General features: G+C 52.4%; 1 protein-coding gene across 1 annotated transcript in view; it reads right to left on the bottom strand.

Moving 5' to 3' along the window:
- LOC148539013 (cytochrome P450 2W1-like) overlaps nt 1–25,134 on the bottom strand; it is a 51,626-nt gene that overhangs the window by 15,056 nt on the left and 11,436 nt on the right. Inside the window, exon 7 of the mRNA XM_088451870.1 lies at nt 2,945–3,129. Coding sequence (XP_088307996.1) covers nt 2,945–3,129 — 185 coding nt within the window. The remainder of the gene's footprint in view (nt 1–2,944; nt 3,130–25,134) is intronic.

Raw genomic sequence — 25,134 nt, 5'->3', positions numbered from 1 at the left:
GCTAATCACCGCTCTTCTATTCGGGCTGCTTTGTCCAATAATGATTCAGACAAACCAGTGGCTCGGCATTTCGACAAAGAGAGACACTCTGTATCAAGTCTCAAGTGTATGCTAATAGACCATGTGCCTAGTCTCCCTCGTGGTGGTGGTGGTCGAGCTAAGATATTACGCCAGCGTGAAGCTAGATGGATCTTCGAATTGGATACAGTGGCCCCATGGGGATTAAATGAATCTAATCCATATAATATTTTTTTGCGCTGAACGTTTTTGGACTTTATACTATGGACACACCTTCAAAAGATATATTGTTATTGGATTTTCTTTTCTTGTAATATTTTTCTCTACATTCATTTTTTTGTCTTTCTTTATTGACTGTATATTTTTATATACATAATAACTTTTTTTGTTGATTTTAATAATTTTTTCAATCATTACATGTTGTGTGTGTTTGTATTCCATCCTTAATGGCTACATTATACTTTTTTGCAGATATGAATATGATTTAGGTTATCAGCAGATTTGTGCTGTTGATATTGCATTGCTATGATATTTATTTGAGTTGACATAGTGAACCTTCCCCTGGTAGACTGATACAGTCTGTTTGGCTCTATTAGACACCCTGGTTACTATGATGGCTTGTCTTAAATGAGACACATCTTTGAGACAATTAGGTCCTCTCCTAAGCAACATGGTATCTTTTTGAATGTGCGTACTCTATTGATTCATTCCACCCATTTTCTGGGTTCCTAATATGTTACATGTATATTGACCAACAGTCTTTAAGCACTGAGTCACTTATTCGTGCACTTATAATGTCAATATTGGGCATAGATTCGCATTTGTGCGTTTTTCGATAATCCCTTGCAGTAATAGCAAGGTTTCTCATCTGTTACACTGATATTTCAGTGTCTGAGTTTATAAGCTTATAACTGTAAGTAATGAGATTGCTGTGTGCATGATGGTGGGGGCGTGCCTCTCACATGACACGCATGAGGCTGTCTGTGGAACAGATGATGCCGGGCACCATCTTGGAGATGGCATGGTATTTTACTGTGTTGCTAAATGCAGATTAACGGGCGCCATCTTTGATGTGGCATGATCCCGTTTATTTAGTTTTTTTACTCTCCAATTACGCATGCCATGGCGCTGAGTTTGAAGGGTGTTCCACATTGTTAGTGAGTACATCTACCGGTTATAAGAGTTGTTTAGCAACTATATTATTTAATTGCTTTTGAGTAAATTTCTGTTTCTGGGTGCATTCGATTGAGTCAATACAGGTGGAGTATCCTATATAATAGTATCCTGTATGCTATTTAAGGTGGCTCTCACACAGCATAGATCAGTGGTTGTGGAGAGATCTGTTTGTTTATGTCCTGAAGACGGTCCCAAAGTGGATTGAAACGTCGACCATAATGTTTTAATCAAGATAAGTAATAAAGATGTGATTTTAATTTCTTACTACCATACCTGGTGAGTGCCCTCCTTCTCTGTTAACCCTATATATATAGCTTTGTTTGAAAGTAACATCCCATGCATTGTTGCATTCATTTTCCTCACTGTGTACTGGACATAAGAGCTGGGGTTTTTCTTTTCTATTTTGCTTGTATAGTAGTACTTGGTAAGACTTAAAGGGTTACACCACTCAAAAATTATTAATTAAAAAAATATGCTTACTGGAATAAATCCTCAGACTTCAAATGAGATCTATGCATGATATCACCACTTCAAAACCAAGGAACGCACTGTTGGATGTGATAGGAAGTGAATGGCTGACTCAATGGGGTCAATCCAATTATATTTGATGCACTCGCGACAACAGCCGCACTTGACAGCAGCCTGAACCCGCTCAACGCATAGGGCTGCGTACAAAATTGAGTGAGTTCAGCCTGAAAGAGGGCTGCGAGACGCAGTGCCGTTGCTGGCGTTTGAACGCCGTGGCAATGGCAAAATGTACCTAATTCGCACCCCTCGCGGCTAGTTGGATTGCCCCCAATATATGTAATCATGAAAGCAATCAAGGCAGTTTGTTTTCATGATTACAGCTGTTGCTAAGGAGAGCCAGTAATTTTGCAACCTATGTTGCATCTGTATGTTTCTGTTTATTGACCAGACGGTTTCAGGAACTGTTATATTTCAAGGTAACGGAGTTATCCAACAATTTGCAGTTCCTTGCATATCAATTTTAATTAGGCAACATTATTTTACGGTGCAGCTACTTTTTTCAACTGGCCACATATCAGGAAATTGTCAGAATATCAGTGTGTGACGCCCAAAAATAAGTACAATGCGCAATGGTAATATGGCCAAAATATGTGTGTGGTCATCGTCTAACCAAACACTGTTCAACTTGTGTGCTAAATATCTGGATATTGACCAACAGTTTATTTTTTTCAATTTTTAAAGAGATCACAAAACACCATCATATGTGTTATACATCAGTACATCTGGAGTAACCCTGAGAATAAATTACAGGTAATATTTCACTCATATGCAAAACACACTGTATTTATGGTAACGTACAGAATAAGTATGGAACCCATATACGGGATGTAATTATTATGCCGGCTGTTGGGATGCCAGGACCAGAATCCCCGACATCAGAATCCCAGCTCCGGCATCGCAACAGTAAGTATTGGGGTTAGGGGGAGTGTTAGGGGTTAGGGTAAGGCACTAGGGGGAGACGGCCCTGCTAGCCCGTGCCTAGAGCCGCCACTAATCAATACCTACTACACTTATATGTCATAATCACTATTTCCAACATAAGAACACCAGTTTCCATTCCCTTAATGTGACTAATTCTCCCCTACTGTAAAATATGGGGTAATTTGAATTAACTGAAGGGTTCCATAGACAATCACCGTGCTACACAGGGATTTTGCATATTGGTTCCCTGACTGTTAAACTGTTCTCTTCTCCAGGTATGCAGCACCCAGATTCCACTCACCTTGGGGATATGATAACCTTTGAAAGAAATATCTGCAGACGTGGCATGTGGGATATGTGGAATAAGATTAGCGAATCTCTGGACTTCATGTACCACTGCATGGGTGTAGGGCATGGAGTTCCTGTCCTCAAATCTTGGAAGACGTCCAGATTCCAGAACCGTGTGAATTTCTGTTTGTACTTTTTCTATTAGTGCATGAAATAAAGGTTTATACACAATTTAGTATCTTGTCTTAGCCATCATACATGCAAGTATTGCTTCCTGCGAAAGGTTGGCGACACTGACCTTTACACCCTCGGGCTCTTGTAATTACCTGCATATTCTATTTATACTACTGTGACTATCTCTCACCACTTATATTGCAGTACACATAATGCAGGCAGCCATGTTTACAGACAATGGGTCTGATTCAGGCATACAACTCCAATGGTGGCTGATCAGCGCATGTGCAGGTTCTGCACTGCGCAGGTGCCAATTGCTGGCTGTGACGACGGTAGCAGTGCCCACTAAGCCGTTTGGGGGCGGGGAAGGGATGGCAAATGCCAGCGTACTAGATAACGGGGGGGGGGGGGGTATTGGCTGCTTTTTCTAGGTGTGTTGAGTGTAGTGTCTGTGTCTTTCGACGCAGCTACACCAGTCCCGGCTGAGTGAATTTCACACACATGGCTGATATTCATGCGTGATACTTGGACGCAGAAATGGATAACGGAAGCCGGCAGGAGGTGTCTACTTACAAAAGATGCTTCCTGCGGCAGTAGCATCATTTCGCATCGCCACTGTGTACAAACACGCAGAATGGTGGGATTAGCGCACAACTCTGAATCAGGTCCGGTTAGAGGATTTACTGGAAATGCCCATCTCCACTATAACCAAGTGACAAGTGCTGTTCATTTTATAGATTTGTTTGTCAAGGCTCCCATACATACACATAACTTATTTTATTTCCAAATTGATAAGATGATCTGCAATGTATTATCAATACATCCTCTGGTGCACCCTTGTGAAAATTAAATATATCTATATCTAAAGTTTGGGGTCACCCAGACAATTTCGTGTTTTACATGAAAACTGACTGTTATTATCAAATGAGTTGCAAAGTTAATAGAACATATTGGGCGGAATTCAATTGTTTTCGCGGCCCGCATCACCCGTCTAAAGTGACAGGAGATCGCGGGCCGCTATTCAATTGTGCCAGCTTTTCACGCTGATCGCACCCAAAGTGGTCGGGTTTAGCCGCGTAAATCGGCTAACCCCGAACAAAGTGCTGGGCGCGATCGCGAAAAGTGATGTTTGGGCACCCAAACATGTCACTTTTCGCACATTTCAGCTCTCATCCCCCAGGGGCTGCGAGCTGAAATGTAGCGCTTGGCAGCTGATCGCGCCCGACAGGAGCAAGAATAGAATAGCTCCGTCGGGCGCGATAGGGGATGAAAACAATTGAATTCCGCCCATAGTCTAGACATTGGCAAGGTTAGAAATGATGATTTTTCATTGAAATAATAATTTTGTCCTTCAAACTTTGCTTTCATCAAAGAATGCTCCTTTTGCAGCCATTACAGAATTGCAGACCTTGGGCCTGATTCAGACCCACTCGCAAGCGGCTGTCCGCTCGCAAGTGGGTCGATGTTGTGCTCTGCGCATGCGAACGACGGCGGGAGCTCCGTCGTGCGCATGCGCCAGACGCGACGAACGAAGGACTTTCCTTCGCTCATTGTGTCTGATCAAAGGGGGCGTGCTGTCGATGTTGATTGACAGCACGCCCCCTTTGGTGGGCGTGCCGGGGGCGTGCCTCCCTGACGGGGGCGTTCCCACGGGAACGCCTCCCATCAGAAGCTGGCCCACTGACATCACTAGTGATGTCAGTGGGAGTGATTTTGGCTCTGATAGAGCCAAAATCACTCCGGGCCTTGCGGTTGAAAACCTCAACCGCAGGCTCCGGCTCGCAGTTTCGATGGTCGCGATGGTCACGACCATCGCGGCCATCAAACTGCACGCTCGTATAGGCTGTGGGTGGTGACCCACAGCTATACGAGCGTCCAGGGGGACGCTCCATAGTTATGGAGGACGGCCCTCATTCAGAGCGTGCGCTCTGCTCAGAGCGTACGGCTCTGAATGAGGGCCCTTGTCATTCTAGCTGTTAATTTGTTGAGGTAATCTGTAGAAATTTCACCCCACGCTTCCTGAAGCACCTCCCACAAGTTGGATTGGCTTGATGGGCACTTCTTGCGTACCATACGGTCGGGGGTGGATCTAGACTTTTCTTTTAGGAGGGGCGATTTTTATAATTTATCGCAAATCCTGTCCTGGCACCTCCCCTTTCTGGTCCCAACTCCTCCCCTTTACCTGTGTTTTTTTTTTAATTATTTTTATTTTGGTGGTCATATGGATTATTACAATTTCTATATTTCAGAAGGATCCCTCTCTCCGGAGATTTCTGCTGAAGCAAGCCCATAGATTTCTATAGGATATCAAACACGTGCAGGAAGTTCCCCCTGCACAATGCCCAGGACAAACAGCAATAAAACCTGCTTAAAGTAGACACAGGTAGGTGCCAATAGTAATTTTTCAGCCCCAGCTGGGTGCCCAAATCTGCAGCCACTTACCTGGCTGAGGCAGACCAGGGTGAACATATTGCAGACTTGAGAGGGCATAGTGTAGTGCGGCCAGGAGAGAGAGAGGTGGGGGACAGGATCACCCCTGCTGCTGCTAACTGTTATTACAGATCTTTGTACTGCAGCTCAGTCTCAGCGGCTCCATGAGCTGAATGGTCAGCAGCCCCCATCCCTGGCTCGGTCTGACTTGTTATGGTGGAGTTTAGCCCTTAGCCCAGCTCCAGGAGCTGACTGCATGCAGGAATTACTTTCTATACACTGCAATCCTCCCCTACCACTGCGGATCTCCTCCATTCACATAACAGCCTAATTAATCATGCAGCCTGATCCGTATCTGTAGATTTAACTTTTGGGGGTGTGTAAACACAGGAGTTATATCTACAGAGACGGATCAGCCTGCATGATTTTTAGGCTGTTATGTGAACGGAGGAGCTACGCGGTGGTAGGGGAGGAGGCAGGGGCGGATTGAGCTGGTGAACCAGCCCGGGAAATTTATAGAAGCAGCCCTAATAGAGGCGGGGTCTGTTGAGGGAGTGAGGTCTGTCGAGGAGGGCAAGATCCTGATTCTTAGTTGTACGCAAAAAATATTTGCAAATAGCTGCAGTCTACTTATGTTGATTTACACTTTGCTTTTGGTCAGTGTGAGTGATACAAAGGTAAATGTGACTGAATGACAGGACTATGAGGGTCAGAGTAAGTGACTGGCAGTATGAGTGGCAGGAATAATGAGAGTTACAGGCAGGGTAAGGACACACAATGTGAGTTACGGAGATAGAGGGGATGAAGGCAGGGTTGCAGCTAGATCCCCTTTAGCTAATGGACCCTGATGTACATGTGAATAGTAAATGATGACATCTATTGGAGTTACTAGCCGGTGGCAAGCAAAGTGGACTGAGGGTAAAAGTTTATACTGTTGGTGGCTGGATACCACATTTCAGACAAAATAACGGCGCTTTCAGGGCATAGAGCCACACTTCTGTCCTCACTCAACATCACGTCCAGATCCATTCGCTGAAGGGATCTAGACTTAACAGTGAAGGCAGGGACAGTAAGGGGGAGTTACAAGGTGTGTGAGGGCAGGGATGCTGAGTGGGAGTAACAGGGAGGATGATAGTAGAGACACTGAGGGGAGTAACAGGGAGGATGATGGTAGAGACACTGAGGGGAGTAACAGGGAGGATAACAGTAGAGACACTGAGGGGAGTAACAGGGAGGATTACAGCAGAGACACTGAGGGGAGTAACAGGGAGGATGACAGCAGAGACACTGAGGGGAAGTTATAGGGAGGGTGACGGTAGAGACACTGAGGGGGAGTCACAGGGAGGATGACGGTAGAGACACTGAGGGGAGTAACAGGGAGGGTGACGGCAGAGACACTGAGGGGGCTTTACGGGGAGGGTGACGTGACGGTAGAGACCCTGAGGGGGAGTAACAGGGAGGATGATGGTAGAGACACTGAAAGGAGTAACAGGGAGGGTGACGGTAGAGACACTGAGGGGAGTAACAGGGGTGGTGACGGTAGAGACACTGAGGGGGAGTTACAGGGAGGGTGACGGTAGAGACACTGAGGGGGAGTTATAGGGAGGGTGACGGCAGAGACACTGAGGGGGCTTTACGGGGAGGGTGACGGTAGAGACACTGAGGGGGAGTTAGAGGGAGGATGAGAGTAGAGACACTGAGTGGGAGTAACAGGGAGGATGACGGTAGAGACACTGAGGGGAGTAACTGGGAGGATGACAGTAGAGACACTGAAGGGGGTAACGGGGAGGGTGACAGTAGAGACACTGAGGGGAGTAACAGGGAGGGTGACGGTAGAGACACTGAGGGGAGTAACGGAGGATGACGGCAGAGACACTGAGGGGGAGTTACAGGGAGGGTTACAGTAGAGACACTGAGGGGGAGTTACAGGGAGGGTGACAGTAGAGACACTGAGAGGGAGATACAGGGAGAGTGACAGTAGAGACACTGAGGGGGAGTAACAGGGAGGGTTACAGTAGAGACACTGAGGGGAGTTACAGGGAGGATGACGGTAGAGACACTGAGGGGAGTAACAGGGAGGGTGGCGGTAGACACATTGAGGGGATGTAACAGGGAGGATGACGGTAGACACACTGAGGGGGTGTAACAGGGAGGATGACGGTAGAGACACTGAGGGGGAGTAACAGGGAGAGTATCGGTAGAGACACTGAGGGGAGTAACAGGGAGGATGACGGTAGATACACTGAGGGGAGTAACAGGGAGGATGATGGTAGAGACACTGAGGGGGAGTTACAGGGAGGGTGACAGTAGAAATACTGAGGGTGAGTTACAGGGAGGGTGACAGTAGAGACACTGAGGGGGAGTTACAGGGAGGGTGACGGTAGAGACACTGAGGGGGAGTTCCCGGGAGGGTGACAGTAGAGACACTGAGGGGAGTTACAGGGAGGATGACGGTAGAGACACTGAGGGGGAGTAACAGGGAGGGTGACAATAGAGACACTGAGGGGAGTAACAGGGAGGGTGACGGTAGACACACTGAGGGGGAGAAACAGGGAGGATGACGGTAGAGACACTGAGGGGGAGAAACAGGGAGGGTGACAATAGAGACACTGAGGGGAGTAACAGGGAGGATGACGGTAGATACACTGAGGGGAGTAACAGGGAGGATGACGGTAGAGACACAGAGGGGAGTAACGGGGAGGGTGACGGTAGAGACACTGAGGGGGAGTAACGGGGAGTATGATGGTAGAGACACTGAGGGGGAGTAACAGGGAGGGTGACGGTATAGACACTGAGGGGAGTTACAGGGAGGGTGACGGTAAAGACACTGAGGGGAGTTACAAGGAGGGTGACAGTAGAGACACTGAGGGGAGTAACAGGGAGGATGATGGTAGAGACACTGAGGGGAGTAACGGGGAGGGTGACGGTAGAGACACTGAGGGGAGGAACAGGGAGGATGACGGTAGAGACACTGAGGGGAGAACGGGGAGGGTGACGGTAGACACACTGAGGGGGACTAACAGGGAGGATGACAGTAGAGACACTGAAGGGGGTAACGGGGAGGGTGACAGTAGAGACACTGAGGGGAGTAACAGGGAGGGTGACGGTAGAGACACTGATGGGAGTAACAGGGAGAATGACGGTAGAGACACTGAGGGGGAGTTACAGGGAGGGTTACAGTAGAGACACTGAGGGGGAGTTACAGGGAGGGTGACAGTAGAGACACTGAGAGGGAGTTACAGGGAGGGTGACAGTAGAGACACTGAGGGGGAGCAACAGGGAGGGTTACAGTAGAGACACTGAGGGGAGTAACAGGGAGGATGACGGTAAATGCACTGAGGGGAGTTACAGGGAGGATGACGGTAGAGACACTGAGGGGAGTAACAGGGAGGGTGGCGGTAGACACATTGAGGGGGTGTAACAGGGAGGATGACGGTAGACACACTGAGGGGGTGTAACAGGGAGGATGACGGTAGAGACACTGAGGGGGAGTAACAGGGAGAGTATCGGTAGAGACACTGAGGGGAGTAACAGGGAGGATGACGGTAGATACACTGAGGGGAGTAACAGGGAGGATGACGGTAGAGACACAGAGGGGGAGTTACAGGGAGGGTGACAGTAGAAATACTGAGGGGGAGTTACAGGGAGGGTGACAGTAGAGACACTGAGGGGGAGTTACAGGGAGGGTGACGGTAGAGACACTGAGGGGGAGTTCCCGGGAGGGTGACGGTAGAGACACTGAGGGGAGTTACAGGGAGGATGACGGTAGAGACACTGAGGGGGAGTAACAGGGAGGGTGACAATAGAGACACTGAGGGGAGTAACAGGGAGGTTGACGGTAGACACACTGAGGGGGAGAAACAGGGAGGATGACGGTAGAGACACTGAGGGGGAGTAACAGGGAGGGTGACAATAGAGAAACTGAGGGGAGTAACAGGGAGGATGACGGTAGATACACTGAGGGGAGTAACAGGGAGGATGACGGTAGAGACACTGAGGGGAGTAACGGGGAGGGTGACGGTAGAGACACTGAGGGGGAGTAACGGGGAGTATGACGGTAGAGACAATGAGGGGGAGTAACAGGGAGGGTGACGGTATAGACACTGAGGGGAGTTACAGGGAGGGTGACGGTAAAGACACTGAGGGGAGTTACAAGGAGGGTGACAGTAGAGACACTGAGGGGAGTAACAGGGAGGATGACGGTACAGACACTGAGGGGAGTAATGGGGAGGGTGACGGTAGAGACACTGAGGGGAGTTACAGGGAGGATGACGGTAGAGACACTGAGGGGAGAACGGGGAGGGTGACGGTAGACACACTGAGGGGGACTAACAGGGAGGATGACGGTAGAGACACTGAGGGGGAGTTAGAGGGAGGGTGACGGTAGAGACACTGAGGGGGAGTTCCCGGGAGGGTGACGGTAGAGATACTGACGGAAGTTTACGGGGAGGGTGACGTGACGGTAGAGACACTGAGGGGGGAGTTATAGGGAGGATGACGGTAGAGACACTGAGGGGAGTAACGGGAAGGGTGATGGTAGAGACACTGAGGGGAGTAACAGGGAGGATGACTGTAGAGACACTGAGGGGAGTAACAGGGAGGATGACTTTATAGACACTGAGGGGGAGTTACAGGGAGGGTGACGGTAGAGACACATAGGGGGAGTAACAGGGAGGATGATAGTAGAGAAACTGAAGGGAGTAATAGGGAGGGTAACGGTAGAGACACTGAGGGGGAGTTATAGGGAGGGTGATGGTAGAGACACTGAGGGGAGTAACAGGGAGGATGACGGAAGAGACACTGAGGGGAGTAACAGGGAGAATGACGGTAGAGACACTGTTGGGAGTAACAGGGAGGGTGACGGTAGACACATTGAGGGGAGTAACAGGGAGGATGACAGTAGAGACACTGAGGGGAGTAACGGGGAGGGTGATGGTAGAGACACTGAGGGGGAGTAACGGGGAGGGTGACGGTAGAGACACTGAGGGGGAGTAACAGGGAGGATGACGGTAGAGACACTGAAGGGAGTAACAGGGAGGTTGACGGTAGAGACACTGAGGGGGAGTAACAGGGAGGGTGACGTAGAGACACTGAGGGGAGTAACAGGGAGGATGACGGTAGAGACACTGAGGGGGAGTAACAGGGAGGACGACGGTAGAGACACTGAGGGGAGTAACAGGGAGGGTGATGGTAGAGACACTGAGGGGAGTAACAGGGAGGATGACGGTAGAGACACTGAGGGGAGTAACAGGGAGGATGACGGTAGAGACACTGAAGGGAGTAACAGGGAGGTTGACAGTAGAGACACTGAGGGGGAGTAACAGGGAGGGTGACGGTAGAGACACTGAGGGGAGTAACAGGGAGGATGATGGTAGAGACACTGAGGGGGAGTAACAGGGAGGATGACGGTAGAGACACTGAGGGGAGTAACAGGGAGGGTGACGGTAGAGACACTGAGGGGAGAAACAGGGAGGATGACGGTAGAGACACTGAGGGGAGTAACGGGTAGGGTGACGGTAGAGACACTGAGGGGGAGTAACAGGGAGGGTGATGGTAGAGACACTGAGGGAGAGTAACAGGGAGGATGACGGTAGAAACACTGAAGGGAGTAACAGGGACGGTGACGGCAGAGACACTGAGGGGGAGTTATAGGGAGGATGACGGTAGAGACACTGAGGGGAGTAACAGGGAGGATGATGGTAGAGACACTGAGGGGAGTAACAGGGAGGGTGACGGTAGAGACACTGAGCGGATTAACAGGGAGGATGACGGTAGAGACACTGAGGGGAGTAACAGGGAGGGTGACGGTAGAGACACTGTTGTGGAGTAACAGGGAGGATGACGGAAGAGACACAGAGGGGGAGTTACAGGGAGGGTGACGGTAGAGACACTGAGGGGAGTTACAGGGAGGGTGACGGTAGAGACACTGAGGGGAGTAATGGGGAGGGTGACGGTAGAGACCCTGGATTGAATAACAGGGAGGATGATGGTAAAGACAATGAGGGGAGAACGGGGAGGGTGACGGTAGACACACTGAGGGGGACTAACAGGGAGGATGACGGTAGAGACACTGAGGGGGAGTTACAGGGAGGGTGACGGTAGAGACATTGAGGGAGTAACAGGGAGGATGACGGTAGATACACTGAAGGGAGTAACAGGGAGGGTGACGGTAGAGACACTGAGGGGGAGTAACAGGGAGGGTGACGGTAGAGACACTGAGGGGAGTAACAGGGAGGGTGATGGTAGAGACACTGAGGGGGAGTAACAGGGAGGATGACGGTAGAGACACTGAGGGGAGTAACAGGGAGGATGACGGTAGAGACACTGAGGGGAGTAACAGGGAGGATGACGGTAGAGACACTGAGGGGAATAACAGGGAGGATGACGGTAGAGACACTGAGGGGAGTAACGGGGAGGGTGATGGTAGAGACACTGAGGGGAAGTAACGGGGAGGATGACGGTAGAGACACTGAGGGGGAGTAATAGGGATGGTGACGGTAGAGACACTGAGGGGGAGTAACAGGGAGGATGACGGTAGAGACACTGAGGGGGAGTTACAGGGAGGATGACGGTAGAGACACTGAGGGGGAGTTACAGGGAGGATGACGGTAAAGACACTGAAGGGAGTAACAGGGAGGGTGACGGTAGAGACACTGAGGGGGAGTTATAGTGAGGGTGACGGTAGAGAAACTGAGGGGAGTAACAAGGAGGATGACGGTAGAGACACTTTGGGGGAGTAACAGGGAGGATGATGGTAGAGACACTGAGGGGGAGTTGCAGGGAGGGTGACGGTAAAGACACTGAGGGACTGAGGGGAGTAACAGGGAGGGTGACGGTAGAGACACTGAGCGGAGTAACAGGGAGGATGACGGTAGAGACACTGAGGGGAGTAACGGGGAGGGTGACGGTAGAGACACTGAGGGGGAGAAACAGGAAGGATTACGGTAGAGACACTGAGGGGGAGTAACAGGGAGGGTGACGGTAGAGACACTGAGGGGAGTTACAGGGAGGGTGACTGTAAAGACACTGAGGGGAGTTACAGGGAGGGTGACGGTAGAGACACTGAGAGGAGTAACAGGGAGTATGATGGTAGAGACACTGAGGTGAGTAACGGGGAGGGTGACGGTAGAGACACTGAGGGTGAGTAACAAGGAGGATGACGGTAGAGATACTGAGGGGGAGTAACAGGGAGGGTGACGGTAGAGACACTGAGGGGGAGTTACAGGGAGGATGACGGTAGAGACACTGAGGGGGAGTTATAGGGAGGGTGACGGTAGAGACACTGAGGGGGAGTTGCAGGGAGGGTGGCGGTAGAGACACTGAGGGGGAGTAACAGGGAGGATGACGGTAGAGACACTGAAGGGAGTAACAGGGAGGGTGACGGTAGAGACACTGAGGGGAGTAACAGGGAGGATGACGGTAGAGACACTGAGGGGAGTAACTGGGAGGATGACGGTAGAGACACTGAGGGGGAGTTACAGGGAGGGTGACGGTAGAGACACTGAGGGGGAGTTACAGGGAGGGTGACGGTAGAGACACTGAGGGGGAGTAACAGGGAGGATGACGGTAGAGACACTGAAGGGAGTAACAGGGAGGGTGACGGTAGAGACACTGAGGGGGAGTTATAGGGAGGGTGATGGTAGAGACACTGAGGGGAGTAACAGGGAGAATGATGGTAGAGACACTGTGGGGGAGTAACAGGGAGGATGACGGTAGAGATACTGAGAGGGAGTTACAGGGAGGGTGACGGTAAAGACACTGAGGGACTGAGGGGAGTAACAGGGAGGGTGACGGTAGAGACACTGAGCGGAGTAACAGGGAGGAGGACGGTAGAGACACTGAGGGGAGTAACGGGGAGGGTGAAGGTAGAGACACTGAGGGGGAGTAACAGGAAGGATGACGGTAGAGACACTGAGGGGGAGTAACAGGGAGGGTGACGGTAGAGACACTGAGGGGAGTTACAGGGAGGGTGACAGTAAAGACACTGAGGGGAGTTACAGGGAGGGTGATGGTAGAGACACTGAGAGGAGTAACAGGGAGTATGATGTTAGAGACACTGAGGGGAGTAACGGGGAGGGTGACTGTAGAGATACTGAGGGGGAGTAACGGGGAGGATGACGGTAGAGATACTGAGGGGGAGTAACAGGGAGGGTGACGTAGAGACACTGAGGGGAGTTACAGGGAGGATGCCGGTAGAGACACTGAGGGGGATTTATAGGCAGGGTGACGGTAGAGACACTGAGGGGGAGTTACAGGGAGGGTGGCGGTAGAGGCACTGAGGGGGAGTAACAGGGAGGATGACGGTAGAGACACTGAAGGGAGTAACAGGGAGGGTGATGGTAGAGACACTGAGGGGGAGTTATAGGGAGGGTGACGGTAGAGACACTGAGGGGAGTAACAGGGAGAATGATGGTAGAGACACTGAAGGGAGTAACAGGGAGGATGACGGTAGAGACACTGAGGGGAGTAACAGGGAGGGTGACGGTAGAGACACTGAGCGGAGTAACAGGGAGGATGACGGTAGAGACACTGAGGGGAGTAACGGGGAGGGTGACGGTAGAGACACTGCTGGGGAGTAACGGGGAGGATGACGGTAGAGACACTGAGGGGGAGTAACAGGGAGGGTGACGGTAGAGACACTGAGGGGAGTTACAGGGAGGGTGACGGTAAAGACACTGAGGGGCCTAACAGGGAGGATGACGGTAGAGACACTGAGGGGGAGTAACAGGGAGGGTGACGGTAGAGACACTGAGGGGAGTAACAGGGAGGGTGACGGTAGAGACACTGAGGGGAGTATCAGGGAGGATGACGGTAGAGACACTGAGGGGAGTTACAGGGAGGACAACGGTAGAGACACTGAGGGGAGTAACAGGGAGGGTGAAGGTAGACACGCTGTTGGGGAGTAACAGGGAGGATGACGGTATAGCTACTGAGGGGGAGTAACAGGGAGGGTGACAGTAGAGACACTGAGGGGAGTATCTGGGAGGATGACGGTAGATGCACTGAGGGGAGTTACAGGGAGGATGATGGTAGAGACACTGAGGGGAGTAACAGGGAGGGTGGCGGTAGACACACTGAGGGGGTGTAACAGGGAGGATGACGGTAGAGACACTGAGGGGGAGTAACAGGGAGAGTATCGGTAGAGACACTGAGGGGAGTGACAGGGAGGATGACGGTAGATACACTGAGGGGAGTAACAGGGAGGATGATGGTAGAGACACTGAGGGGGAGTTAAAGGGAGGGTGACAGTAGAAATACTGAGGGGGAGTTACAGGGACGGTGACAGTAGAGACACTGAGGGGGGTTTACAGGGAGGGTGACGGTAGAGACACTGAGGGGGAGTTCCCGGGAGGGTGACGGTAGAGACACTGAGGGAAGTTACAGGGAGTATGACGGTAGAGACACTGAGGGGGAGTAACAGGGAGGGTGACAATAGAGACACTGAGGGGAGTAACAGGGAGGGTGACGGTAGACACACTGAGGGGGAGTAACAGGGAGGATGACGGTAGAGACACTGAGGGGAGTAACAGGGAGGATGATGGTAGATACACTGAGGGGAGTAACAGGGAGGATGACGGTAGAGACACTGAGGGGAGTAACGGGGAGGGTGACGGTAGAGACACTGAGAGGGAGTAACGGGGAGGGTGACGGTATAGACACTGAGGGGAGTTACAGGGAGGGTGACGGTAAAGACACTGAGGGGAGTTACAGGGAGGGTGACAGTAGAGACACCGAGGGGAGTAACAGGGAGGATGACGGTAAAGACACTGAGGGGAGTAACGGGGAGGGTGACGGTAGAGACACTGAGGGGAGTAACAGGGAGGATGATGGTAGAGACACTGAGGGGAGAACGGGGAGGGTGACGGTAGACACACTGAGGGGGACTAACAGGGAGGATGACGGTAGAGACACTGAGGGGGAGTAACAGGGAGGGTGACGGTAGAGACACTGAGGGGAGTAACAGGGAGGATGACGGTAGAGACACTGAGGGGAGTAACAGGGAGGATGACGGTAGAGACACTGAGGGGAGTTACAGGGAGGACGACGGTAGAGACACTGAGGGGAGTAACAGGGAGGGTGACGTTAGACACACTGAGGGGGAGTAACAGGGAGGATGACGGTAGAGACACTGAGGGGGAGTAACAGGGAGGGTGACAGTAGAGACACTGAGGGGAGTAACAGGGAGGATAACGGTAGATGCACTGAGGGGAGTTACAGGGAGGATAACGGTAGAGACACTGAGGGGTGTAACAGGGAGGATGACGGTAGAGACACTGAAGGGGTGTAACAGGGAGGATGACGGTAGACACACTGAGGGGGTGTAACAGGGAGGACGACGGTAGAGACACTGAGGGGGAGTAACAGGGAGGGTATCGGTAGAGACACTGAGGGGAGTAACAGGGAGGATGACGGTAGATACACTGAGGGGAGTAACAGGGAGGATGACGGTAGAGACACTGAGGGGGAGTTACAGGGAGGGTGACAGTAGAAATACTGAGGGGGAGTTACAGGGAGGGTGACAGTAGAGACACTGAGGGGGAGTTACAGGGAGGGTGACAGTAGAGACACTGAGGGGAGTAACAGGGAGGATGACGGTAGAGACACTGGGAGGGTGACAGGGAGGGTGACAGTAGAAATACTGAGGGGAGTAACTGGGAGGATGACGGTAGAGACATTGAGGGGGAGTTACAGAGAGGATGACAGTAGAGACACTGAGGGGAGTAACAGGGAGGATGACGGTAGAGACACTGAGGGGGAGTTACAGGGAGGGTGATGGTAGAGACACTGAGGGGATTAACAGGGAGGATGATAGTACAGACACTGAGGGGAGTAACAGGGAGGATGAGAGTAGAGACACTGAGTGGGAGTAACAGGGAGGATGATGGTAGAGACACTGAGGGGAGTAACTGGGAGGATGACAGTAGAGAAACTGAGGGGGTGTAACAGGGAGGATGACGGTAGAGACACTGAGGGGAGTAACAGGGAGAGTATTGGTAGAGACACTGAGGGGAGTAACAGGGAGAGTATTGGTAGAGACACTGAGGGGAGTAACAGGGAGGATGACGGTAGATACACTGAGGGGAGTAACAGGGAGGATGACGGTAGAGACACTGAGGGGGAGTTACAGGGAGGGTGACAGTAGAAATACTGAGGGGGAGTTACAGGGAGGGTGACAGTAGAGACAGTGAAGGGGATTTACAGGGAGGGTGACGGTAGAGACACTGAGGGGGAGTTCCCAGGAGGGTGACGGTAGAGACACTGAGGGGAGTTACAGGGATGATGACAGTAGAGACACTGAGGGGGAGTAACAGGGAGGGTGACAATAGAGACACTGAGGGGAGTAACAGGGAGGGTGATGGTAGACACACTGAGGGGGAGTAACAGGGAGGATGATGGTAGAGACACTGAGGGGGAGTAACAGGGAGGGTGACAATAGAGACACTGAGGGGAGTAACAGGGAGGATGACGGTAGATACACTGAGGGGAGTAACAGGGAGGATGACGGTAGAGACACTGAGGGGAGTAATGGGGAGGGTGACGGTAGAGACACTGAGGGGGACTAACAGGGAGTATGACGGTAGAGACACTGAGGGGGAGTTACAGGGTGGGTGACAGTAAAGACACTGAGGGGAGTTACAAGGAGGGTGACAGTAGAGACACTGAGGGGAGTAACAGGGAGGATGATGGTAGAGACACTGAGGGGAGTAATGGGGAGGGTGACGGTAGAGACACTGAGGGGAGTAACAGGGAGGATGATGGTAGAGACACTGAGGGGAGAACGGGGAGGGTGACGGTAGACACACTGAGGGGGACTAACAGGGAGGATGACGGTAGAGACACTGAGTGGGAGTAACAGGGAGGGTGACGGTAGAGACACTGAGGGGAGTAACAGGGAGGATGACAGTAGAGACACTGAGGGGAGATACAGGGAGGACGATGGTAGAGACACTGAGGGGAGTAACAGGGAGGGTGACGGTAGACACTCTGAGGGGGAGTAACAGGGAGGATGACGGTAGAGACACTGAGGGGGAGTAACAGGGACGGTGACAGTAGAGACACTGAGGGGAGTAACAGGGAGGATGATGGTAGATGCACTGAGGGGAGTTACAGGGAGGATGACGGTAGAGACACTGAGGGGAGTAACAGGGAGGGTGGCGGTAGACACACTGAAGGGGTGTAACAGGGAGGATGACGGTAGACACACTGAGGAGGTGTAACAGGGAGGATGATGGTAGAGACACTGAGGGGAGTAACGGGGAGGGTGACGGTAGAGACACTGAGGGGAGTAACAGCGAGGATGATGGTAGAGACACTGAGGGGAGAACGGGGAGGGTGACGGTAGACACACTGAGGGGGACTAACAGGGAGGATGACGGTAGACACACTGAGGGGGTGTAACAGGGAGGATGACGGTAGAGACACTGAGGGGGAGTAACAGGGAGGGTATCGGTAGAGACACTGAGGGGAGTAACAGGGAGGATGATGGTAGATACACTGAGGGGAGTAACAGGGAGGATGATGGTAGAGACACTGAAGAGTTACAGGGTGGGTGACAGTAGAGACACTGAGGGGAGTAACAGGGAGGATGACGGTAGAGACACTGAGTGGGAGTTACAGGGAGGGTGACGGTAGAGACATTGAGGGGGAGTTCCCGGGAGGGTGACGGTAGAGACACTGAGGGGAGTTACAGGGGGGAGTAACAGGGAGGATGATGGTAGAGACACTGAGGGGGAGTTACAGGGAGGGTGACAGTAGAGACACTGAGGGGAGTAACAGGGAGGATGACGGTAGAGACACTGAGGGGGAGTTCCCGGGAGGGTGACGGTAGAGACACTGAGGGGAGTAACAGGGAGGGTGACGGTAGAGACACTGAGGGGGAGTAACAGGGAGGATGACGGTAGAGACACTGAGGGGGAGTAACAGGGAGGGTGACAATAGAGACACTGAGGGGAGTAACAGGGAGGATGACGGTGATACACTGAGGGGAGTAACAGGGAGGATGACGGTAGAGACATTGAGGGGGAGTTACAGAGAGGATGACGGTAGAGACACTGAGGGGGAGTTACAGGGAGGGTGATGGTAGAGACACTGAGGGGAGTAACAGGGAGGATGACGGTATAGACACTGAAGGGAGTAACAGGGAGGATGACGGTAGAGACTCTGAGGGGGAGTTTCAGGGAGGGTGATGGTAGAGACACTAAGGGGAGTAACAGGGAGGATGATAGTACAGACACTGAGGGGAGTAACAGGGAGGATGAGAGTAGAGACACTGAGTGGGAGTAACAGGGAGGATGACGGTAGAGATACTGAGGGGAGTAACTGGGAGGATGACAGTAGAGACACTGAGGGGGGTAACGGGGAAGGTGACAGTAGAGACACTGAGGGGAGTAACAGGGAGGGTGACGGTAGAGACACTGAGGGGAGTAACAGGGAGGATGACGGTAGAGACACTGAGGGGGAGTTACAGGGAGGGTTATAGTAGAGACACTGAGGGGAGTAACTGGGAGGATGACAGTAGAGACACTGAGGGGGGTAACGGGGAGGATGACAGTAGAGACACTGAGGGGAGTAACAGGGAGGGTGACGGTAGAGACACTGAGGGGAGTAACAGGGAGGATGACGGTAGAGACACTGAGGGGGAGTTACAGGGAGGGTTACAGTAGAGACACTGAGGGGGAGTAACAGGGAGGGTGACAGTAGAGACACTGAGAGGGAGTTACAGGGAGGGTGACAGTAGAGACACTGAGGGGGAGTTACAGGGAGGGTTACAGTAGAGACACTGAGGGGGAGTTACTGGGAGGGTTACAGTAGAGACACTGAAGGGGTGTAACAGGGAGGATGACGGTAGACACACTGAGGGGGTGTAACAGGGAGGACGACGGTAGAGACACTGAGGGGGAGTAACAGGGAGGGTATCGGTAGAGACACTGAGGGGAGTAACAGGGAGGATGACGGTAGATACACTGAGGGGAGTAACAGGGAGGATGACGGTAGAGACACTGAGGGGGAGTTACAGGGAGGGTGACAGTAGAAATACTGAGGGGGAGTTACAGGGAGGGTGACAGTAGAGACACTGAGGGGGAGTTACAGGGAGGGTGACAGTAGAGACACTGAGGGGAGTAACAGGGAGGATGACGGTAGAGACACTGGGAGGGTGACAGGGAGGGTGACAGTAGAAATACTGAGGGGAGTAACTGGGAGGATGACGGTAGAGACATTGAGGGGGAGTTACAGAGAGGATGACAGTAGAGACACTGAGGGGAGTAACAGGGAGGATGACGGTAGAGACACTGAGGGGGAGTTACAGGGAGGGTGATGGTAGAGACACTGAGGGGATTAACAGGGAGGATGATAGTACAGACACTGAGGGGAGTAACAGGGAGGATGAGAGTAGAGACACTGAGTGGGAGTAACAGGGAGGATGATGGTAGAGACACTGAGGGGAGTAACTGGGAGGATGACAGTAGAGAAACTGAGGGGGTGTAACAGGGAGGATGACGGTAGAGACACTGAGGGGAGTAACAGGGAGAGTATTGGTAGAGACACTGAGGGGAGTAACAGGGAGAGTATTGGTAGAGACACTGAGGGGAGTAACAGGGAGGATGACGGTAGATACACTGAGGGGAGTAACAGGGAGGATGACGGTAGAGACACTGAGGGGGAGTTACAGGGAGGGTGACAGTAGAAATACTGAGGGGGAGTTACAGGGAGGGTGACAGTAGAGACAGTGAAGGGGATTTACAGGGAGGGTGACGGTAGAGACACTGAGGGGGAGTTCCCAGGAGGGTGACGGTAGAGACACTGAGGGGAGTTACAGGGATGATGACGGTAGAGACACTGAGGGGGAGTAACAGGGAGGGTGACAATAGAGACACTGAGGGGAGTAACAGGGAGGGTGATGGTAGACACACTGAGGGGGAGTAACAGGGAGGATGATGGTAGAGACACTGAGGGGGAGTAACAGGGAGGGTGACAATAGAGACACTGAGGGGAGTAACAGGGAGGATGACGGTAGATACACTGAGGGGAGTAACAGGGAGGATGACGGTAGAGACACTGAGGGGAGTAATGGGGAGGGTGACGGTAGAGACACTGAGGGGGACTAACAGGGAGTATGACGGTAGAGACACTGAGGGGGAGTTACAGGGTGGGTGACAGTAAAGACACTGAGGGGAGTTACAAGGAGGGTGACAGTAGAGACACTGAGGGGAGTAACAGGGAGGATGATGGTAGAGACACTGAGGGGAGTAATGGGGAGGGTGACGGTAGAGACACTGAGGGGAGTAACAGGGAGGATGATGGTAGAGACACTGAGGGGAGAACGGGGAGGGTGACGGTAGACACACTGAGGGGGACTAACAGGGAGGATGACGGTAGAGACACTGAGTGGGAGTAACAGGGAGGGTGACGGTAGAGACACTGAGGGGAGTAACAGGGAGGATGACAGTAGAGACACTGAGGGGAGATACAGGGAGGACGATGGTAGAGACACTGAGGGGAGTAACAGGGAGGGTGACGGTAGACACTCTGAGGGGGAGTAACAGGGAGGATGACGGTAGAGACACTGAGGGGGAGTAACAGGGACGGTGACAGTAGAGACACTGAGGGGAGTAACAGGGAGGATGATGGTAGATGCACTGAGGGGAGTTACAGGGAGGATGACGGTAGAGACACTGAGGGGAGTAACAGGGAGGGTGGCGGTAGACACACTGAAGGGGTGTAACAGGGAGGATGACGGTAGACACACTGAGGAGGTGTAACAGTGAGGATGATGGTAGAGACACTGAGGGGAGTAACGGGGAGGGTGACGGTAGAGACACTGAGGGGAGTAACAGCGAGGATGATGGTAGAGACACTGAGGGGAGAACGGGGAGGGTGACGGTAGACACACTGAGGGGGACTAACAGGGAGGATGACGGTAGACACACTGAGGGGGTGTAACAGGGAGGATAACGGTAGAGACACTGAGGGGGAGTAACAGGGAGGGTATCGGTAGAGACACTGAGGGGAGTAACAGGGAGGATGATGGTAGATACACTGAGGGGAGTAACAGGGAGGATGATGGTAGAGACACTGAAGAGTTACAGGGTGGGTGACAGTAGAGACACTGAGGGGAGTAACAGGGAGGATGACGGTAGAGACACTGAGTGGGAGTTACAGGGAGGGTGACGGTAGAGACATTGAGGGGGAGTTCCCGGGAGGGTGACGGTAGAGACACTGAGGGGAGTTACAGGGGGGAGTAACAGGGAGGATGATGGTAGAGACACTGAGGGGGAGTTACAGGGAGGGTGACAGTAGAGACACTGAGGGGAGTAACAGGGAGGATGACGGTAGAGACACTGAGGGGGAGTTCCCGGGAGGGTGACGGTAGAGACACTGAGGGGAGTAACAGGGAGGGTGACGGTAGAGACACTGAGGGGGAGTAACAGGGAGGATGACGGTAGAGACACTGAGGGGGAGTAACAGGGAGGGTGACAATAGAGACACTGAGGGGAGTAACAGGGAGGATGACGGTAGATACACTGAGGGGAGTAACAGGGAGGATGACGGTAGAGACATTGAGGGGGAGTTACAGAGAGGATGACGGTAGAGACACTGAGGGGGAGTTACAGGGAGGGTGATGGTAGAGACACTGAGGGGAGTAACAGGGAGGATGACGGTATAGACACTGAAGGGAGTAACAGGGAGGATGACGGTAGAGACTCTGAGGGGGAGTTTCAGGGAGGGTGATGGTAGAGACACTAAGGGGAGTAACAGGGAGGATGATAGTACAGACACTGAGGGGAGTAACAGGGAGGATGAGAGTAGAGACACTGAGTGGGAGTAACAGGGAGGATGACGGTAGAGATACTGAGGGGAGTAACTGGGAGGATGACAGTAGAGACACTGAGGGGGGTAACGGGGAAGGTGACAGTAGAGACACTGAGGGGAGTAACAGGGAGTGTGACGGTAGAGACACTGAGGGGAGTAACAGGGAGGATGACGGTAGAGACACTGAGGGGGAGTTACAGGGAGGGTTATAGTAGAGACACTGAGGGGAGTAACTGGGAGGATGACAGTAGAGACACTGAGGGGGGTAACGGGGAGGATGACAGTAGAGACACTGAGGGGAGTAACAGGGAGGGTGACGGTAGAGACACTGAGGGGAGTAACAGGGAGGATGACGGTAGAGACACTGAGGGGGAGTTACAGGGAGGGTTACAGTAGAGACACTGAGGGGGAGTAACAGGGAGGGTGACAGTAGAGACACTGAGAGGGAGTTACAGGGAGGGTGACAGTAGAGACACTGAGGGGGAGTTACAGGGAGGGTTACAGTAGAGACACTGAGGGGGAGTTACTGGGAGGGTTACAGTAGAGACACTGAGGGGGAGTTACAGGGAGGGTGACGGTAGAGACACTGAGGGGAGTAACAGGGAGGATGACGGTAGAGACACTGAGGGGGAGTTACAGGGAGGATTACAGTAGAGACACTGAGGGGGAGTTACAGGGAGGGTGACAGTAGAGACACTGAGCGGGAGTTACAGGGAGGGTGACGGTAGAGACACTGAGGGGGAGCTACAGGGAGAGCGAGGGCAGGGACAATGAGGGTACATATGTATACACTCATTTTATTTATATATATATATATATATATATATATACATACACACACACATGTATACATGTATACACACACACTTGTCTTTTCAGGGCATTTCTAGCTGTGGTGGCACTACAGGTCCTTGCACATCCAGTTGACAAACTGTGCTGGGACTTGTAGTCTCATCACAGCTGGATTGGTAGTCATTTAGTTGCACATAGGATCTGCTTACCTTTAAATATAGAGCTGTTTAAGGGCCTGATTCAGAGCCGGACGCAATTAGCGCACGCTCGTCCAGAAAATAGGGGTGGCTATTCAAGTCAACCGTTCGCTCTTTGCGGTCTGTTCACGCCTGTAGGTCTGAACGAGCGAACAAAACTTGCGGTCATTTTTTGAAAAAATACACCCCCTGGCCGCTCGCATCCTACATGTCTGCTATTTACTAGATTAATCGAGTACATCGACCAGGGTATGAACTGCTCGCTATTCTTGGGGTTGGTTTTTGCTACCACAATTTTGCGAGCAGTTCTGGCTATAAAATAACCCAGTGACGTGTCAATGACGCTGCTGTTTTAATTATGCACACCCATAAAACACCCGTTTTGACCTTTAAGCACGCCTGCGTTCGGATCTCCACTCCCCGTTTTCAAGCACCTTCCCCCGTTACCACCCACATATGCCTACTCCTGTTACTCAAATTATCAGGCATTCGCTATTTTGCAAGCACATGAATTTCGACCGCACTGACTGGTTCGCACATGCGTATAACGATCCGTACGCATGCGTAGTTGGGCAAACATCGCTCGGAGCGAACGAGCGGCCGCTTACGAGCGGCTCTGAATCAGGCCCTAAGTGCAGCTGCCACAGGGTCCAGGATTTCTGGCCCTGATTCAGAGCCGAACGCTCTGACCAGAGCGCTCGCTCTGAATCAGGGCCATCCTATTTAAATTTGGAGCGGCCTTTTGGACGCTCGCATAGCTGTGGGTTACCACCCACAGCTTATTCGAGCGTCCATGATGATGGTCACGATGGTCAAGACCATCGCGACCATCAGGCTTGCGATGAGACCCTGCGGTAGGGTCTCATTGCCGCAAGCCCTGGAGTGATTTTGGCTCTATCAGAGCCAAAATCACTCCCATGGGACCACCTCCGTCTGGCAGCCACGCCCCCAGCACGCCCACCAAAGGGGGCGTGCTGTCACTCACCATCGACAGCACGCCCCCTTTTGGTGCGAGACCCGGAGCGACAGCTTGGCTGTCACTAGCCGGGTCTCGCGCACGACGGAGCTCCCTCCGTCGTGCGCATGCGCATTTGGGGACCATCGACCCGCTTGTGAGCATCCTGCGCTCGTGAGCGGGTCTGAATGAGACCCTCTGTGTGCTGACTGTAGTGCAGGGGATAGACCTCGCTGGACCGCTGGAAAGGGGAGCCTAAATTCACCAGTGCTTGTGACTGTGGTAATTGTGGGTGGTCCTGATCGAGGTCAGCGTTGCCCGCTGCCCGGCCCCGCACTGCTAAGGGGTGGTCTTCTTACAAATGGACCACCCCTTGGCTTTACGTAGCCCTGCTTACAGCGCCGCACTCTGCCGCCCCCGCTGTGGTTCCCTGGTTGGAGCAGAAGCTCCATATACACTATACACTGTCAGCGCTGTGGCTCCTGGCTAATGGCACTCTGAAATGCCCGCTAGCCAGAGCCTAACTCATGCTGGCCATACACGCTACAATTATCGGGGCGATCCGCCTGATATCGGCGGATCGCCCCGATAATTGTAGTGTGTGGGGGGGCGACCGAGAGTTAAATATTGCTCGGTTGGGCATGCCGGATTGTCCAGCACGCCCGTCTGATGCGATATTTCCCGGTAAACTGTCAGCCGCATCGGGCAGTGTATGCCCAGCCGCGGCCGACAGACAGACATTTCCTGTGTTCCTTCGTACGGAAGGAACAGGGAAATGTCTCCTCCCCCGGGGGCGGAGCGCGGATGTCGGGCTGATACACTGTGAGAGAAATCTCACAGTGT

The sequence above is a fragment of the Taudactylus pleione genome, unplaced genomic scaffold (assembly GCF_031769625.1).
Source record: "Taudactylus pleione unplaced genomic scaffold, aTauple2 ptg000032l, whole genome shotgun sequence".
Lineage (NCBI taxonomy): Eukaryota > Metazoa > Chordata > Amphibia > Anura > Myobatrachidae > Taudactylus > Taudactylus pleione.
This window is presented reverse-complemented; position numbering and strand designations above follow the sequence as displayed.